Below are 19137 nucleotides of genomic sequence, written 5' to 3' on the forward strand. Positions count from 1 at the left end.
GGAGTAGGAGCTAGTAATTCTGTTTCTTCTCACCCCAAATATCACCTTCACTTTGATGATAGTCACATGGGAACCAGACTCAGAGGACCAAACAATGAATTTCTCTTTCCTCCTTCTGTGGTTGTTCCTGCACTTTCCTTAAAAGAATGACTGTCTTTTCTCTTGGCCTCTCTTGTGTCTTCAGACACATCAACCAGGGTGGGGTTAATTGGATTCTGCAGAATGCTTTTCCCCATCCTTAGGAGAACAGAGCAGATATGCAGAGGACATTCAGGAAGGAGGTTGCAGAGCATCACTCTAAAACACTATAACCTAACAATAAGAATGTTAAGAATGGCCATTCTGGTTCAGGCCACATGTCCTTCTAGTATCCTGTCTCTGTATAAATTCAAGAGCGGATACTAAGGAGGTAGTGTAAGACTAGAATGAATATTTTGCCAAAATATTCTTGCAGCCTCAACTATTTTCAGCTGCAGGAATTCCTGAGATTCAGCTTTGTAAAGAGGAGGGGGAGCTGCCAGGCACATTGTAAATGAGTCCAGTTTGAGGCTTTTTGAAGATGGTTGAAAGGAGCTTTTTATGAAAGTCTGGCTCAGCTTGTCTTTGAAATTTTGTGTTAGTACTTCTGGGATTTTGAACAGCTAACTCTTTAATAGATTTTTTTAAATCCTTTAAAACTCAATACATGCCAACATTAGTAGTTGTGTATTGCTTTCTGGCACTCACAGGTCTGTTCTGACTACCAGCCTTGTGGAGAGGCAACTATTAAGATGGAAATACTCAAATTTACAGTTAATTTTCTGGGCATAATAGATACCTATAGAATTGTAAAGCATGCTCTGGTTACCTCAGGTATAACTGCAAGCTATGTAACAACTACTAAATGTTAAGTTAAAAGAGTTCCTTTCCTCTGCTGTCATGGGATATTAAGAGATCTCTGAAGGGTTGGAGATATAAGAGCCTATTGAGGAGCTTGTCTAATTAATGGTATTATAGTGGGCAAAATAAATAGAAGAATCCATTTAAAGGGGGAGTGAATCTTCAGAAAACATAAAAAATGCATGTGCATCATTAATATTTTAAATTGCTACATAGATGAATATAAATATATTTGATATAGCCTATTTCCAAATGATTTAAATAGCAAAGCTATATAGACGAAAATCATTATATTTTGAATTGGCCACTTTTTCTTGCAATACAAAGTACTTGCATGGAGATTCGAGTCCCTCAGGTTTTATTTGGAGTCCTTTGTGAATAAAGTATAACGAAGTGTGAGAGGGGTAAAAGAATCAAACATTTAGTAGTATTGCACCTGTGTTTATAGATAACAAAATTCACGCTGCCCTGCAGTAGCTGCTAGGTTTGGCCCTATGCTGCCAAAAATGTAATCAGAAAATTGCCAGTGGTTCCGTGGTTTAACTTCATTGGCATGTATTTGACTTCAGAAGGGATCATTTAATTCATTATCACATGTACCAAAGTCACTAAGTCTGTAAAAGCCCAATTCAGACCCTGCTGAAGCTTATTAGAGCTTTTCATGAAGTTTCAGCGACATTGGACCACGATACCATGGATTTCAGTTCATAAAAATCTCAATTTTGGAGCTTATTTTTGGACATCACCAAAAACAGACATGGGTAGATTTTTTCATCTATGATCTTTAATTGCTATGCAGGATAACATCATCACTGTTGTCACTCAGTCTGTCTCAACACATCTCTAAACCAGCCAATTGTACGAGTAGCTCAGTTCAACTGTGGATGAAAGCTGCTGCTGTCTGATGGCCGTTCATTCTCATGTGAAAGAGTTTTGGGTCTCTCTCTAGTTCCTAACTAGTTCACCCTGCCCCTATCGATTGCTCACATATGGAGACCAGTAACTTGCAGGCTAGAGAACGCAGTGTTCATCAGATTCTGCAGACATCATTGCAGGTGTTTAAGAAACCTATTTTGACCCTGAAACTATATATTGGATGGTAAGGCAAATGGAGTCCATGAAGTGAAAACATCTTCATAGTCCATTTGGCTTTTTAAAGAAGATAGGCATGAAGGAGAAGCTCAGATTTCTTACTCTTCTCAAAAGAGAGGAAAATGTGAAGTTTGACAGTTAAGCCTATATTTAGCCACCTTATTACTTACCCGGATTTTTGGAAGGAAGTGACCGTGCACATTGTCTAGGATCTGCACATACTAAGAGTACATGCCAATACGATATTCCTAAATAACAGTCATGGTATTTGAATTCTTGGATGCTTTAGAGCTGAGCAACTGAGGCCAGTATTTCCCCAACTGATAAATGGGAGATATCACCTAAAAATTCCCATTTGTAACTTGCTTCACCTGCTTGATTCCCATCTTAGGTTAGCACATCACTTGGCTGCTGCAACATCCATCTTGCTTGCCAACAGATAGAGATTGCTTCTTTTAGCAGATTTTAGCAGTTTCATGCTTCTCTGTGAAGCAGCGTTTGGAGCTGTATGTGTAGAAGAACTTTAAAAGGTATTAATTTGTTTACCAGAGAAGGAAGTGTGACTTGAGGCTTCTGACTTTTTTTTGCTTTAAAGCTGTTAGTTTAATATCTCCTCTGCCTTACTTTGTGTTTTGACAGCTTATAGTCAGGGCCTACTTTCATATAAGTACATATTTTTAGTCTGTTGATCTAAATGAGCAGTTCTGAGAGTATCAGCAGTGAAAAAATAATGTTTCTCACCATTTGTCTCTTAATGTTGACATCTAAAAGGGTATAAATATTGGCTGAAAGTTCACCCGTGGTTGGATATTTCTCTAATCTGTGTGCTTTCTCTGGTATATTCAAGAGTGGAGTTTTAGGAGTTTCAGGCTTGTTTCTGTGGGAGCATAAGTAAAATTTCCCTCCACCCACCCAGCCATCAATTCTCACAGCATTTACATGAGCTTGCTATCTTTAAGGCTTTTATATTATTTTATCTAACTTTCTTCAAATTGGTCAACAGCCTAGAAATTTACTGCTGGAGGCGATGAGACAAGCTTGTGCACAGGTGCATAGGCAGTGTGAACTCATGAGCATAACTTTCTTTGGGAATATGTCTAGTGAGTGCCATAGACAAATTGCATAATTTTCATAGTATTAGTGACAGCTGAAGTCTGTCTTTTTTTTCTTTTCCTTTCTGCACAGGAGTTTATGCACTTTCACTGCCTTCTGCAATAATGCTGTGGGCGGAAGGGTCTAGGAGGTTAGCATGTAAGATCTTACTTATGAAAGTGTGAAGTATTTTGCTGAGTCACCTTCTCAGTTTCCTGGAGGTGCCATCCATTTACGCTAGCAGCAGTGCCAAGTGGACTAATTTCTAAAACTGAACAGCAGTCAGTTCATTTTCAGATACCACTCCATTTAGGATTGCAATTAGGATAACTAGAGCTGCTTTCCAGCACAGGAAACTGTGAAGGTCACGCTGCCAAATTGTTGGCATTTTGATGAAGGAGCGTAAACTATTGCTGCTGCTGCTGCTGCTGCAGATCAACTGAGTCTAACCAGAATGAAGTAATTATGAAATCCTCCGAAATGATCATGAATATTCATGGATCAGTTACAAACATTTGAAGTTAATTTTCATTTGAGGAAATAACCCTGGTATTCCATTCTCAGTACGTGTGAATCATAACACTCCTTGCAAGCAAAGAGCAAAGCACTGTTGCTGCTTGGGCTTAAGGGTACTGCTCTGTGCACAGCAGCAGGCTGCCAGGGAGTGCTCACTGCAGCAGCAAGAAGCCTTTCTGTCTCCCTCCAAATCTCCATGGTTTATTCACCAGGGCGGCAGCCAAAATGGTCATGTAGCTGCCTGAGGTGTGGATAACCTGTCTGGGAGGCAGGTGCTTGTTTGCGCTAGAAGGTGAGTTTGAGGTGGTTGCTGCCCTGCCCTCTCCACAGGGGCTATCACTGATGGTGGCTCTTCAGCATGTGTGACCCCAGCCGATGACACTGGCAGCAGATGAGCTGCAGGGAGCAGAGGCCTTCTGAAAGCCTCCCCTTTGCTGAGTCCATTGAATGCAGAGTGGAGAGCCTCACTTTAATCAGTCTGCTTAACTCTGTGAAGGTGGTGGGAGCTGGGGGCAGCAGCACTGCAAGCAAAGATGCTGAGCAACGGGAGCAAATCTTGCTCTTTATACTATTGTAAGGGCTTGGAAATGCCATCACTGGGTGTCTCTTTGCTGTGCTTGTGCCAGTATTAGCCAACAGAGTGGCTGGTATGAAGGTAGTTTCCATAACATGTCCTCAGCAGATTGTCAGGGGATATTCCCTCATGATTCTTCCTCAATATGTGTTTTTGCCTATGGCTGCCTTACAGGTGCTGGCCAGCCCCTTCCCTTTCCCTTTCCCTTTTCATTTCCCTTTCCCTGGAGAGGCAGACAGGCTTCTAAAGTGCTACAATTGGTGATTCTATAGTAGATATAACCATTGCTTTCTCATATAAAGCAACCAAATAGCTTCATAGAGATAAACTAAGCCAAAGCTGTGGTTACTGTAATGTTTCCAAGTAAGGGAGTCAAACAAGGAGGGCCATGGGGTAGGGAAGGCTTTTTCCTTCCCTTTCTGCATGTGCCTTGGTAGAAGTTACCACAGAGCCTGGCCACAAGCAGAGTCTTTATGTTATTTAAAATTTGGATCATTATTGATTTTAACTGTGGGAATTTCTTTCTCCTGTAAATTGCAGTCTATTTATTGAACACATTTTCTTAATGAGTGGCATTGCTGGTTTGGGGAAATCTGGTCTTAACTCCAACATAGAGTTGCTGAGCCTAATTAGCTCCCTGGATTAATTGAGCTTCTGTTTTTCAGCTAGAATTTATTAGGGGCTGGTACTATAATGAGACAGACCACTAGGATCTTTTGCTTGTTTGATCTTTGAGCTTTATTTGTGTTTTTTTTTAATGGCTGCTTGTGAATGATGTTTGGCTCTGCGCTGGGAGTTGGAGTACAGAGGGAAGAGGGATCATTTTGTCCATTTTCAGTGCAGTCCTCTCCCTGGAAGCATCACTGGTCTCCAGCAGAACCAGCAGATCTGCCCTCCCAACCACTTTCTCCCCACCCGAACACTTGCTCTTGCTGTGACTTTAAAGTATGTCTGGTTCTCTGAGCTCTCATTCAAGAAATACGTCAACCTATAAATAAAGGTTTAAGTCTTCAGTTTGATAATACCAAAGTGGAAAGTGCGTGTGAAACAAACCACATAGATTCACATAGACTGTGAGGAACTTCCTTCTTTTGTTGGTTGAATTATTTAAATGAAGCTTATGCTGCTTTAGCTCCACAGCCCAAGGCAGAAGTGTGGAGGTGGAGAAGCCATCTTTCTCTCTCCTTCTCCAGGGCTAGTGTAACAGTGTGCAGCTCAGACTCAGGCTGGCAATGTCAGAAACCACGCACCCTTTAAAAAGTAAGTAAAAGTGAAGCTGTTTATATCTGCTTTACTCTGTGAGAGTTCTACTATGAATAAGCCTGAATTGCTGAGATCAGTCAGCAGGACCTCCAAGGAATGGGGCATTTTTATGTCATTTTTGGATAACAGGGTACTCCTGGGCTGTTTTGTAGACTGTTTAAATTTCATGAGATTTGGGAGCAACTTTATACAAAAGTTACAGCTCTTGAGTGAGATCCTTTCATGGTGAGATGGACAGTCTGTTTCAAGGAGTCAGAGTAGCTGCAGCTGTTGGGACTGTCCTGTCATTAATTTTCTTTTCTGTCTTTCATGAAAAGAAACAAAAGATGTTATTTTGTGCATCTGCCACATGCTCATGGGTTGTCACAGGCACAAGGATAGTTCTGCGACATGAAATTTGCATAGTTGGGCCCTTAAAAGACAAGAAGCACAGGGGGACCCCTTCTATAATTTATATGCATTATTTTATAATCTTAGAGTTTAAGTAGAAGTCTCTGATATCCTATACTTGGCTGCGGCAACACCTTTCACCTGCTCTTGACTGCTGCAGTGTTACATCCCTTCCAGATGTGGTTGTGATTTTCCCAGTATGTGAATCTGAGCATGGTATCCCCTCAGTGTAGTCCTTTCAGCCAGCTCCCCCTCTCCTTGGGCAGTGAGCACAGTTTTCTGGGTTGTGCTGGTGTACCTCATACAAGATAACCAGCTGCAGTGGCAGTAGAAATTTCCACTTGGCTTAATTTTCCCTTTAAGGCTAGTCAGCTTCCGCCTGAAACAAGTTCATTATTTCTCCAATGCCTCATTTCACCTGGTGAAGGATTTCCCAGGTTAAAGGTCCAGCACGTTACCCATCTTCAGCTGCCTTGCCTTGTTCTGCTAACCAAGCCAGGCTTACACGGCTGAACCACGGAGGACTTTTATCGCTCCACCTGGCCTCATTTTGTGTGTGCTCCCATTTCCACTTTCCCGCTATCAAAATTATTAACAGGCAGGAAAAACGAAGCTAAGCAAAACATACTGGTTCTTCGTGAACTCAGCTGTTACACAGCTGTAACATCCACTGTTGGGTTTGTGCCTTTTAAACTGTAAACTGACCTCTGTAAAGATTATTTCCATGCAATAAGAGCCAAAACCAAATGGAGTATTTATGTGGTTCGCTTATTATGCAAGCATTTACTACTATGAATAAAGCAGTGTATCAGCACAAAGGAACAGAGTTAAGACTTCATGATCAAAAATAACTGCCGTAGTTACTGAGATTTTTCCTTTGACTTACCTTTATAAATAATTAGATTACAAGTCACCTGAGGGCATACATCATCTGCTCCTGTAACAATAACACCTTGAGGGAGTTGACAACTTTCTCCTTTTGGCCAAGTGCCTAGGAAGACACTAAGGTATATGATTAATAGAGAGCACAAATACACACCCTTGCATATCCTAAAGCTTAGCTGCAATACTGTATTGTATCTCTTGTGCAATGTTATTACTTCTATTCCTAATGATGCTGCTGTTGTCAGTGAATAGCCAAAATCCTCGTAAAAGTGGGGTGAGAGGAAAGGGAAGGCAAACAAAATATTTGTTATTCAGGTGGGGGAGAAAAGCCCAAACCAAAGCGTATAATAAAATGGTTGAATAATTCCACAGAAAAATTATTATTCCAAGACTTCAGCTGTATCTTCCTTTCCAGTATTCCCTCCTTTTGTGGAACAATCCTCTGTTTGTGTCTCCTATACAGAGAATTAGATGCTGAGCAATGAAAACTGTGAATTTCCTGTGTGTAATATTTATTCTTATGGCTTCATTTTCTATTCATGAATTCTATTTTGCAGCCCTAAACAAAAGCAATTACCATTTGCCTTTTTTTCTGTGTAGCTTGCTTACACACATTGCTCACACAGATTCTTGTAAAGCTGAAGGACCTGACAGAAGAAGATCCAGGAAGGCACTGCCCATGCTATGCCCCCTCACAGTGACCTGTGACTCACCTGAACAGCATGGTGCTAAATTATGATGGGGTTATGTGGTTCCTCTGCTGGGTATCAGTGAGCAGTTAGGGTGACTCAGGTGGGGAGAGGGGTCTTGGAGGTCAGGCAGTGACAGTGGAGGATGTCAGTGGGAGCAAGAGGTGAGGAAAGAGGAGATGAGTACTGGAAGAGTGTCTAGCAGTGATGCTGGAGATGGGCAAAGTCTGGTGTAGCTCATTAGACCACAGCAGGATGAACTGGACTCTGCTGGGTTGTTTAGGTGAGGAGCTGTGGGTGAGGATCATGGTATAGGAATGAAAACAAATAAGAAGTTTGGATGATAAAAGTCCAGGACAGGCACTGACAGAAGAGAACAGGAAGAGCATGGCAAAAAGGCTGTGAACACACGAGAGCACTGCTCTTCTACAGCCCAGGGAAGGACTGTGATGCTCTTGAGTTTCACTGTTTTTCTACAGGCAGGAAATACTAGCAAAATCTCATGGTAATTGTGAGTCATGTCCTACTTCTCTACTGCTTGTCCATACAAAATGTGGCAGCTGACTGCTGCTGCCAGCTAGTTGACTGGTTCAGCAACAAAGACTTCTTAATACATAGGAAGATTCCAGGTTTGCTGAAATATAAACACAAATCAACATGAAATTACATAAAATATATGCAATAAGAGCATCCAAATAGTGGAAATTAATCACTACAGATGCAGAAAATGACAAAATTAAGGTGGTTCCAGCAAACATGGGCTATACATTGTGTTGTCTTTGCAGGATTCCCTCCTCCAGTATTATCTTTTCAAGCCAGATAAAACAGCCGCTTTAGAGATGAACCAGGACTGTACAGTGATTTGCTCACTGTCAATAAATTTCTTCCCTAATTTGTAGCAGAAGTTGAAAGATGCATGGAAAATGGGACCGAGGGCTGTGGAAGAGAAATAAGGTATTCTGAAGAAATAAGGTATTCTGAAGGAAGCTGTTACTACCTTCAGAACTGGCTCTGCCAATACCTTCCTAAAATTTGAAGAAGGGCTATTAATCTTATGATCCTGGTTTTCTGGATATCCAGACTGAGAACCAACTGTCCCATTTTCTCTGCAAGAGAAGTCAAAGTTAGCTGCACTTTGAATATAAAAGACTATGTATTTCTCAGTACTCTGAAAGATCAGTGCTTTGCACTGAACACCTATACTGAGTAAAGTCTTCAGTGCTGCAGATGTTATCAGAGATTATATACCTCACCTGAGAGGCATTCATCGGACTGCATTGATGAGCTCCACAGGAAAAACAAACAAACAAACCTTTGAAGAAATCAGTGATTCTGGATTCAGAGCCCAGTTTGTATAGTCCTAGTAGTAGATAAGGCACAAGTCCGTACACTGAAAGACGAGGATTAAATGAAAGACTGAATAACTTCTTGTTCAGTGAGCACTGTTTATCCTGTGCAGTGATTAAGGCAGGGGTCTAGTGGAAAAATAGTACCCAGTCATGAAATTAAAGACTTTGACTTAACGTGCATAGGCAAGTAGGATTTGTGTAATGTCTAAGGAAATGTATTACGATTTTGAGTACTTCATTCCTCAATGTAAGATTCTGTACTTTTTGAATCAGAGTATAATTAATAAGTAATGAGGAAGGAAAATACAAATATGTATTACAGAAGCATGAAAATGTACATTTTTTCTTCATACTGAACAAGTTAAAGGACTAATATACACTGATCAAGTTTGCATGGTAAGGTCTCAGAACAGAAGACAGAGAACACTGTGGTTGCTGCAGCCCTGCTACATCTCTCTTTTGGATAGGTTTTATACCTGCTAGGAGTCCTTATGGTAGCTGTGAAAAGATCCAGAAAAATAGTACCATAAGTTCTCCAGAAGCTGCTTTAATGTGAGAGTGTGGAAATACGGAGGAGGTAAGGGAGCAGGATAGATAAGAGAGAGCTCCTCTCCATGAGGACGGCTGCTACTCCATGGAATGAACTGGAGCTTGCTGCCTGGCAACCTGCACAACTCTTCCTCTCTGGATCCTCCGTACCATGCCTGCCGACATACTTCCTAGAGACATCTGAGTTTAGATTTTTGTTCCCAGGGCTCCTGCCTCTGGACTTTGCCAGACATTTATGTATGCCAGACATATATAAAGCTTTGCAGACTTTATACTGAGGTTTCATCTGAGTGGGATGTATAAATAGTATTTAATGTATTTAGTAGTATTTTGCTGTAGCCATGATAATCTAAGGAATTAGGCAAGAAAAGGTTTACAAGTAAGAGTAATGTATTTCATTAGACCAAGTGATGCAGTTAGAAAAATGAGATAACCTTTAAGTATTGAAAAGACTGCAGAATTGACTTACTGATATACAGACGTTGGAGTCTGAAGTTTAGTATCCTGACCCCACCTTCATTTTCTCCATGTATTATATCTCCATATTCGTGATGTGTTACAGTAAATTTACTTAACTATAAAAACCTTAGTGGATAGGATAGAAATACATTTCAAGACAGGTGTACAAAATGGGATTATGGGACTCCTCTGCATATCATTTTATTGCTCTTGGAGGAGAATAGAAATGGACCATTAGTATTCCTGAAGATCCCCAATTTGCTATGAAGACATTGGTGCATTTCACTATGCTGCTATGAGAAATACAGGACCTTCTGCAAGCCAGCCTCTGCTTAATACACCCCTTCTGTGAGCTTCTTCAAAATTTCCCATGTCTTAGTTTAGTTTGCACAGCCTGAAGACCAACAAAGATCTTCCTTCTCAAAGCTCTTCCAGTGCAGAAGTGCAGACCTTTTCTTTGTAAAACTTCTGTGTTCACAGGAAATTTTGCCCTTGCAAATACCAGCTCATGAATCACCTAATGAAATAATTCAGAGCTTTTCTTTTTTTTTTTTTTTTCCAAGCAGAAATGCCATGTCAGCATTAGGAAGAACAAAGCATTTACTTTGTGGCTCACACTGTCTGTCAAGCACATTCAGTGACACATCCAAAATATTTTATCAGTATTTTACGTGTTGAGGATAGGATGAGTTAAAAATAAAGCCACACAATTTTGTGTTAGTGTGTATTCTTTGTTGTTTTTTTTCTCTTGAAGTTAGTAGGTGGTCTTGTGAGAGATCAGTGAAACTTGAACAGATGAACCAATCTTATGACAATGTACGGAACTGACAAAAATCTATGTTTAGCAAATTTCTCCCACTTTTCTTTCTTTTTGTTTTTTCCATGTACAGTAGTAACATGAGGCTAGTTATTTTGTCTGGGTGCAAAGTGGATAATCAAGGTGCAGACTGTGCTGAATGAGCAAACTAAAATAAAAATAAGCACTGGCTGGGCTTTTTTCTTCTAGATTTCAGGCTTTAATCCTAAACGAATCTGCCCATTAGTGCCTATCTGATACAATCATAGAATCATCTGAGTTATAGAGTAGGTATTTCCTCTGTATCATCATTTTTCTTGCAAGTGTGTATTTCAGCACAAGACAGATGGCAGAGATTATTTTATATTCATAATGCATATAGCTCTAGGAAAGCCATGCTGCAGTGTGCTGATGCTAGCTGCATGGGTTGTGTATTCTCAGGAGATGAACATGTTCAGAATATATTCTTTTTGCCCTTTCCCCTGTCATCTCATGTTTTGCTATGATAGAAACACTAGCAAATGAAATGTTTGTTATTGATTTCTGTGCAGATGTTAATAATTTCTGTATAACTACGCATTGGAGTGGTGGTAACTGATGTACAAAATTTGACATCTTAGTTATTCCTTGATGGAAGGGAGGGCCACTAACCTGAGATACAGCAGCCTATTAACTCTGGATCTGTAGATTCGAAGCAGCCTTAGGTCACAAATGGAATGAGTGAGGCTGTCACTGTATACTGTTTGTAGATGCTTGTTTGCTTCTCAGGGACACTGGACTGTCTTCAGTGTGTCTGGAGCAGATGGAAACAGAATTCCTGAAACAAAAAGCATTTTACATCCAGTATTCTAACTTAGCTGAAATTGCAAGTACTGGGCATCTCAGAGAAGCACGACAAATTTATTGCCAGATGCATCAAAATATGCATCCCAAATGCTGTTGTTTACTCAGTCAAAAAGAGAGGTTCAAGTACTTTGGTGTTTGTCTGTCAGTCCCATCCAGCAGCCTTAGCTCCAGTTCCCAGCCGTTGCAGCTCCATGCCAAATACCTGTGAGCTGGACATGTTAAGCAGATGACCAAGGACACACATGCACCATAGGTCATTAGCAGGTGTTGAGCAGTGAGCCCCAAAAATCTGACCTGCAGCCTCTGAAGGTGTTACTGTCATTACAACAGCAATTCCTTTAGCAGTAGGTAAATTTCAGGCTGTTGCTGTCTTTGCTTTCAGCCGTATGTAACTGTCATCCACCACCTTTAGTGTAGGAGAGACTCTCTTCAAGGGGATGCCACTTCCCAACTAGCCATCCAGTTGACCTGTACACCTTGTAGCTGAAGTTGCCTTTAAAAATTACATGATGCATTTCAGAGTACAGTATTAGATGACCACCAGAGAATTTTTATATATGCAACTTTATGCTGTTAAAATTCATATTCTTAGTCCAGTCACAGACAGACTCACAATAAGGCATCAGCATTTCAAAAGCTATCCTGTGCCAAACAATAGAGTAAATAGCAAGAACGGAAAATTTGATTTCCGCATCAGTGGAAGAAAAGATCTAATATCAAAGAAAATTGTGTGAAGTCCTAAGGCTTGATTGTTTTGTATTTCACCAGCATCCTCCAAAATTAATTTCAATGATTTAACTATTATCGTTATTGAGTTACTCAGTGCCCTAGATGGCAAGAAAAAATTTGGATTCTCTAATCTAATCCACTACCTTCTTGTCCTGCAGAGCTAGACCAGAGTTTTCTTGCACACTATGCACTGGAAAAGGGCAGCAGTTTGATATTTCCTACAGTGGCTCCCTAATAGCTAATCTCCAATGCTGGTCTGCATCTGTATTGGCAGTGGTAACAGTCCAGGAAGACTGAGGCCACAAGAAGACAGAAGGTGGGAACTGGGAAGAGGAAAGAAGCTTAAATTGTAGTCCAGGGTCTTTCAACATGCTCAGCTGCAGACACAACAGAGTGCAAAGCTGAGGAAGGAAACTAATTAGGATTCCATTAAAAAGAGGAGAAAAAAAATCTTGCTGAGACCCGTGACATCACGATGGCTGAAGTGAAACCTTGCTCGCTAATGTAGCCTTAATTCATTTTATTTTGCAGAGACAGCAAGCTCACCATGTTGCTTCGGGAGTCCTTGGGGAATATGAACTGCCGCACCACAATGATAGCTCACATTTCAACCGCTGCGGGGAACTACGCTGAGACGCTGTCCACCATCCAGATTGCATCAAGGGTCCTCAGGATGAAGAAAAAGAAAACTAAGGTAAGACAATGTATAACTCCCTTATTGTAATGGTAGAGGAGAGAGGAAGAAGAACCCTGAAGGATCCCTAATAGGGTAGAGCAGCATGTTAGAAAATCAGTAATCAATTCCAAAGTGCGTGGGGTTTAGGTACCCTGTCCTAGGCAAGTGGCTTAGAGCACGCAGCAGAGACTAGGAGGGGCTAACACTTCAGTTTCACATACAGAGGAGTGAGTTCTGACATGTACTATAGCAGGTCTGTAAGCTGGCCTCATTTAGTGATACAGCTGTCAGAGAGCATTTATTTTCAGTTATACTGTTAGTGCTAATGAAATAATAAGAAATGAAACTGCTGCAGAGTTAAAGGAAATTGGGATTAATGAAGAATTAGATTCTCTGTGCTTCTCAGAAAGAGCAGGAGGAAAACAAATGGAAAGCAGTGTATTTGTTGCCAGCACTGATGCCCCTTTTATTCACACTGCTTCAAAATACAGGTGATATATTTTTCAAGATGTAGAGTGAGGATGGGCTGTGTCCACTTTCATGTTTTAGAGTCCTGGTTCCTTCTGTACAGCTTATGGTGTGAACTGGGCCCAAGTGAATTTTATGTGTTTCATTTAAATTGACAGTCTACAGATTGACAAAACCTTTTTGTCAATGGATTGAAGAGAGATAAGCAAAGGGATTCAGTCCCCACACCATCACAGCAGTGTGTCCCCAGAGACCTCTGAGTGCACGTTATACAGTTCCATACACTGGCAGTATGACCAAATGGGGATTGTCTTTATTTTCTGTGCCTTATTTGTGTAATGAGTTTTCTTGTTTCTCTTCACATACATACACCCCAAATCAGCAAAGCCCTTGCCAAATATCTGATTTCTTTAGCCAAGCTTAATTAAGAGAGTGATCCTAATCCATTTATTTGGTACTTTTTTTGGAAGTCTCATTATTTTGAGTGGAACACAGAATTGGCGCATTGGGTTTTCTATTGAACCCTGTTGCGTGTTTGCTGTTGAACTGTGGATAAGAAGCATCAGAATTCTGTGCCTTAGATTAGAGATTTCCTAGTTTAGATGTGACTGTGACCTTTTTGTGTATGCACTTTGATCAAGGAGCTGTTTGCAATGCTGATTTGTCGTGGTCTCTCTCTCATATTGCAGTACACATCGAGTTCTTCAGGAGGAGAGAGCTCTTGTGAGGAGGGCAGGATGCGGAGGCCAACCCAACTGAGGCCTTTCCATTCTAGAAACACTGTTGACCCAGACTTCCCTATCTTGCATTTATCAAGTGATCCCGATTATTCATCCAGCAGTGAGCAGTCATGTGACACAGTGATTTACGTTGGTCCAAATGGCACTGCCCTTTCTGATAAGGAACTAACAGATAATGAGGGCCCCCCTGACTTTGTTCCCATAGTCCCTGCTCTGCAAAAGACCAAAAACGAGGGCAGGTTGGAGGAAGTTAGTGAATCAGGACCCAGCACATCTGAAAGAGACTGCCTGAAGTGCAACACCTTTGCAGAACTCCAAGAGAGGCTGGATTGCATAGATGGCAGTGAAGAGATTGACAAATTTCCCTTTGAGGAGTTGTCTGCTCAATTTAGCTCAGACCAGATGTCTAAATGCTCTGTCTCAAGCCAGCTGGCAGAGATTAGCCACTTACCAGAGTCAGATAAGGAAGATACGATGCCAGAATGTCAGCATCCTGATAGAGAAGCCAAGGAAAATATAAATGCAACACCCAGCAAAACTAAGAGAAATCACTCCCCTGTTCCTTCTGGAGCTCTTACAAATGTTTCAACGCCTTCTTCTCCCAGGAGTGTAACAGGCAGCTCTAGTAAAGAGCTTAGCTCTTGTCAGTTAGCACACAGCACCAGCTTGCAGAGCAGCCGAGAAAGTCTCAACACTTGTGGATTTGTGGAAGGCAAACCTCGGCCAATGGGTTCACCCCGGCTTGGCATTGCAAGCCTCTCAAAAACATCCGAGTACAAGCCACCAACTTCTCCTTCCCAGCGGTGCAAGGTCTATACACAGAAAGGAGTCCTGCCCAGCTCCACACCCCCACCAGCTCCCATGAGTAAGGATACTGGGATGACATCTAGTGAATCATTGTTACAGCCAGAAATCCGGACCCCACCTGTAGGCATGAGCCCTCGGATCATGAAGAAGTTGGTGTCCTCCAGCAATGGGGATTTTGAAGAGACCGTTCTGGATGAAGATTGTCAACAAGACATTTCTCCAGAATCCAAGAAGGAGATTCTAAGCACCACCATGGTGACTGTACAGCAGCCATTGGAGCTGAATGGGGAGGATGAGCTGGTGTTCACCCTTGTAGAAGAGCTAACCATTAGTGGGGTCCTTGACAATGGGCGCCCAACCAGTATCATCAGTTTTAACAGTGACTGCTCTGTGCAGGCTTTGGCCTCTGGGTCTAGGCCAGTCAGTATAATCAGCAGCATATCTGAAGATCTTGAATGTTACTCCAGTGCAGCTCCTGTGTCTGAAGTCAGCATCACACAGTTCCTTCCACTTCCAAAGCTGGGTCTGGATGACAAATCCCAGGATGACGGCAGCAGGCGCTCATCCATCAGCTCATGGTTGAGCGAAATGAGCACAGGGAGTGATGGTGAACAGTCGTGCCACAGCTTCATAGCCCAGGCATGCTATGGGCATGGGGAAGCAATGGCAGAACCCCCTGCCTCTGAGTTTGCGAGCACCATACAAGGCGCCAGCATGATTTGTTTAAGGGACAAACAGAAGTCAGTGACTGACAACATGCTTATACTGTCGGAAATGGGAGACGAAGCTTTCGGCCAAGTTCCACCCATCAAAGGCTGTAAAATATCAGCTCTAGGGAAAACTACTGTCACAATCAAAAATAGTGCAAGCCTCAGCAGCTATGAGGGCTACATCCCAATGAAGACAAACATTACTGTGTATCCATGTATTGCTGTTAATCCCTTCAAAGCACAAGGCACTGATGACTCTGTACCGTCGGTAACTGCAGATCCAAAGGTTGCTCATCCCCATGACAGGAAGGAATCCAGTGCTAAGAAGGATATCAAATTTGAAGACCCCTGGCTGAAGAGAGAAGAAGATGTAAAAAAAGACAGCTCTGGGATCACTGATGGGCCAAGGCCTGACATGGCCGCAGTTTCAGCCAAGTCTGAGCACAGCACAAAGCAGTCCTTAGTGGATAGGTTTAGCAGCAGCAGTGGAGATGCCTCTATCTCCCCAGGATCTGACAGTCTGAAGAGGATCGTGGATGGGTGTGAGGTGGCAGCATCTAGCTCTGCAACTCAAAGCCCTGTTCATTCCAGTGATGGCTTGAAGGATGGCAGCCTCCCTCGAGGGCTCCCAAAAGCAAGCAAGCCAGAGGAGCCTGACAGTCACCTTTTTTCTACTGCCACTGACAGCAGTGGAGTTGGTTCTCCTGCCCTCCCCCAGTTTTCTAAGACTAGCCTTGACAAGAAAGTAGCCTCCCCCAAACACGGTGTTCTCACTCGTCCCAAAGGGACCCCTCCTCTGCCACCAGTGAGAAAGTCAAGCTTGGATCAGAAGAACAGAGCGAGCCCCCAGCACAGCGCAGCCAGCAGCACCACGAGCAGTCCCTCCAGCCAGCCTGGCTCCTTCCTGGCCAGTTTCCCTGAGGAGCTGAATGCCAAACAGAAGGGCCCTGGCATTGACAACAACAGCAGCAGCAAGCTCTTCAGTGCCAAACTAGAGCAGCTTGCCAGCAGGACCAATTCCCTTGGGAGGTCCACGGGAAGCCACTATGAGTGTTTGTCGCTGGAAAGAGCGGAAAGCCTGTCCTCTGTGAGCTCCAAAATGAGCCCTGGCAAAGACACCACCATGCCTAGGGCTGGAAGGAGTCTCAGCCGTAGTGTCATGTCCTCACCCACCAACTCGGGTCTCTCCCAGTCAGCAGGTGCCTCCCCGAAAGCCAGCCAGTCAAAGATCTCTGCAGTCAGCAAGCTCCTGCTGGCAAGTCCCAAGGCCCGCAGCCTGTCTGCCTCTGCCACCAAAACTCTCAGCTTCTCAACCAAGTCTCTGCCTCAGTCCGTAGGGCAGAGCTCCAGTTTGCCTCCAAGTGGGAAGAACATGTCCTGGTCAACACAGTCCCTGAGCAGAAACCGGGGCTCCAGCCTTAATTCCAAATTGCCCCTTCGGGCTGTCAATGGGCGGATTTCAGAGCTGCTCCAAGGGAGCACCGGTGCCAGAGGCTTACAGCTGCGGGGAAGCTCAGAGGCAGACGAGCGCGGGGCTCTTCCCGGGGATGAGAAGCCAGCTGTTCACATGCTGCCTTCACCTTACAGCAAGATCACCCCTCCTCGGAAACCTCACCGCTGCAGCAGTGGTCACGGGAGCGACAACAGCAGCGTCCTGAGCGGGGAGCTGCCCCCTGCCATGGGGAAAACAGCCCTCTTCTACCACAGCGGGGGGAGCAGTGGCTATGAGAGCATGATGAGGGACAGTGAGGCAACGGGGAGCGCCTCTTCAGCACAAGACTCCATGAGCGAGAACAGCAGCTCTGCAAGCGGCAGGTGCCGAAGTCTCAAAAATCCAAAGAAACGATCAAATGCAGGTAAGTTTGCAGTGCTATGAGAGTGATGCAGGCTAAAGCAGCTAACTAGTACATGGTGGGAAGGCTAGTCCTAAAGGTGAGCTAATTCTGTGCCAGCTAGAGCGTGGCCAGGATAAGTGTCCTGGGCTCCGAGTTTCTTCATTTTGTCTCATGAAAAATCCTGTGTGGTTACGTCATTTTTGCAGTGGAGTCTTCCCTTCATCCGTTTCACTTAGGTTTGCCTCACGTGAAGTGAGGAACATTTATCACTAAAACTCATTAGTGTTGCTAATGGCGGCCAAATTCAAGAATTTATTTATACAAATATTCTTCTGATTTGATTCTAGAAAGATGCCTTCGTGAAACAGTGAAATGTAACTGGTACTCTTAAGCACTTTGGGCACAGATTTCCCTCTTGATATGCATTTGTTTCACCAGCACAAGACCAGAGTCTTGCTGAACAGCACTATTAGTTGTGAGCCCACTTCTTCTTCTGTGCTCTGGATGCCCAAAGGTGTGAGATGTCCTGCAGCTGAAATCACCCCTGATTTCCTTCTTCCCACTTAGAAGATGGAAAAAAGTTGTGCCCATGCCCCTTGAAAGATATTATCCTGACTCTGAGACTCTTTTAACTTTTGAGTTGAGTACTTCTTTTCTTGGTAGATTATTGATAAGTAATAAATTATATTAATAATAATAGATGGGGACTACTGTGCTGAGACACTTGCAAATCTGAAACCTTTTAATAGATCACAGAAAGGATCAAAGAGACTTCATCTTTGTTCAGATATAATCACCAGTAGTTTCTGCACTACATCAGGACTTTTTTATTAAATGACAAGAGCCTCCTAGGTCGTACCAAAAGCCTGTGCAGTTGCAGCTGGTGCATCTTCCTACCAGAATGAGTTTCGCAAAATTGCAGGACAGAGATGGGGAGCATCCATCAGCTGGTCATCTCACCTTTTTCCTGAGTGCTGTTTTCCCAGCCAGAAGTGCGAGTCCTGCCTAACCTACTTTTGAAAAAAATGCACATTGACATTGGAACTGGTAGGTACGAGTATGTGAAATATCAGTGGCAACTTATCCTACAGTAGCTCTGGCTGTCCAAAATGTGTTAGTTTCACAGTATTTCTAATTCATCAGCCATTCTACTTGCCGGGATACTCACCTCTGGGATTCATTTGCAGTGAATGAACTAAGTAATGCGTAACCTTCCTTATCTTTATGCTCTTGACTATGGCAGTAAGAAGAACATGTGCAGCACAGATGGAATGCAATTGATACACTTATCAATATGGTTTTAATAGCTGTGTGTCTGATTGTAACTATTCAGAGGATACATCTGAAAGTGATCACTCTATAAGAGTACAAGCACAGACTAAGTGATGAGCTAATCTTTCTGAAGTTAACTTTGCATCCTATAAGAAAACCTCTTTCCTATCTCTTCAGTTTACATGGTAATATGTGGATTTCCCTCTAATAGCTCCTTTCAGATAGAAACTTTTTAAAGGTAACTTAAGAAGAATGATTTGTATGCCATGGAAAAGAATCACAGAATCAAAGAATTGTAGAATCATTAAGATTGGAAAAGACCTCTAAGAAAGAAAGATGCCCACAGAGATAGCATTTATAGATGTATGCAGACAACTAGATTGTATCTTGTGTAGAAGCTGTCTATAAAATATGGACTTTTTCCACAAGACATTTAGATGCAGAAATGTATCAAGTTCTGTGAAAATAGGCAGCTGTCAGGATGAGGGAACACAGAGAAAATGACAATGTAGAGTTATCTG

At 42.7% G+C, this 19137-nt stretch overlaps 1 protein-coding gene across 1 annotated transcript in view; it reads left to right on the top strand.

The window, feature by feature from the left end:
- KIF26B (kinesin family member 26B) overlaps positions 1–19137 on the top strand; it is a gene marked incomplete at its 5' end in the record, with an annotated part of 63056 nt that overhangs the window by 28400 nt on the left and 15519 nt on the right. Inside the window, 2 exons of the mRNA XM_009875124.1 lie at positions 12640–12802; positions 13942–17365. Of these exons, the coding sequence (XP_009873426.1) occupies positions 12640–12802; positions 13942–17365 (3587 nt within the window). The remainder of the gene's footprint in view (positions 1–12639; positions 12803–13941; positions 17366–19137) is intronic.

Source organism: Apaloderma vittatum, unplaced genomic scaffold, assembly GCF_000703405.1.
Source record: "Apaloderma vittatum isolate BGI_N311 unplaced genomic scaffold, ASM70340v1 scaffold10038, whole genome shotgun sequence".
In the NCBI taxonomy this organism is placed as follows: Eukaryota; Metazoa; Chordata; class Aves; order Trogoniformes; family Trogonidae; genus Apaloderma; species Apaloderma vittatum.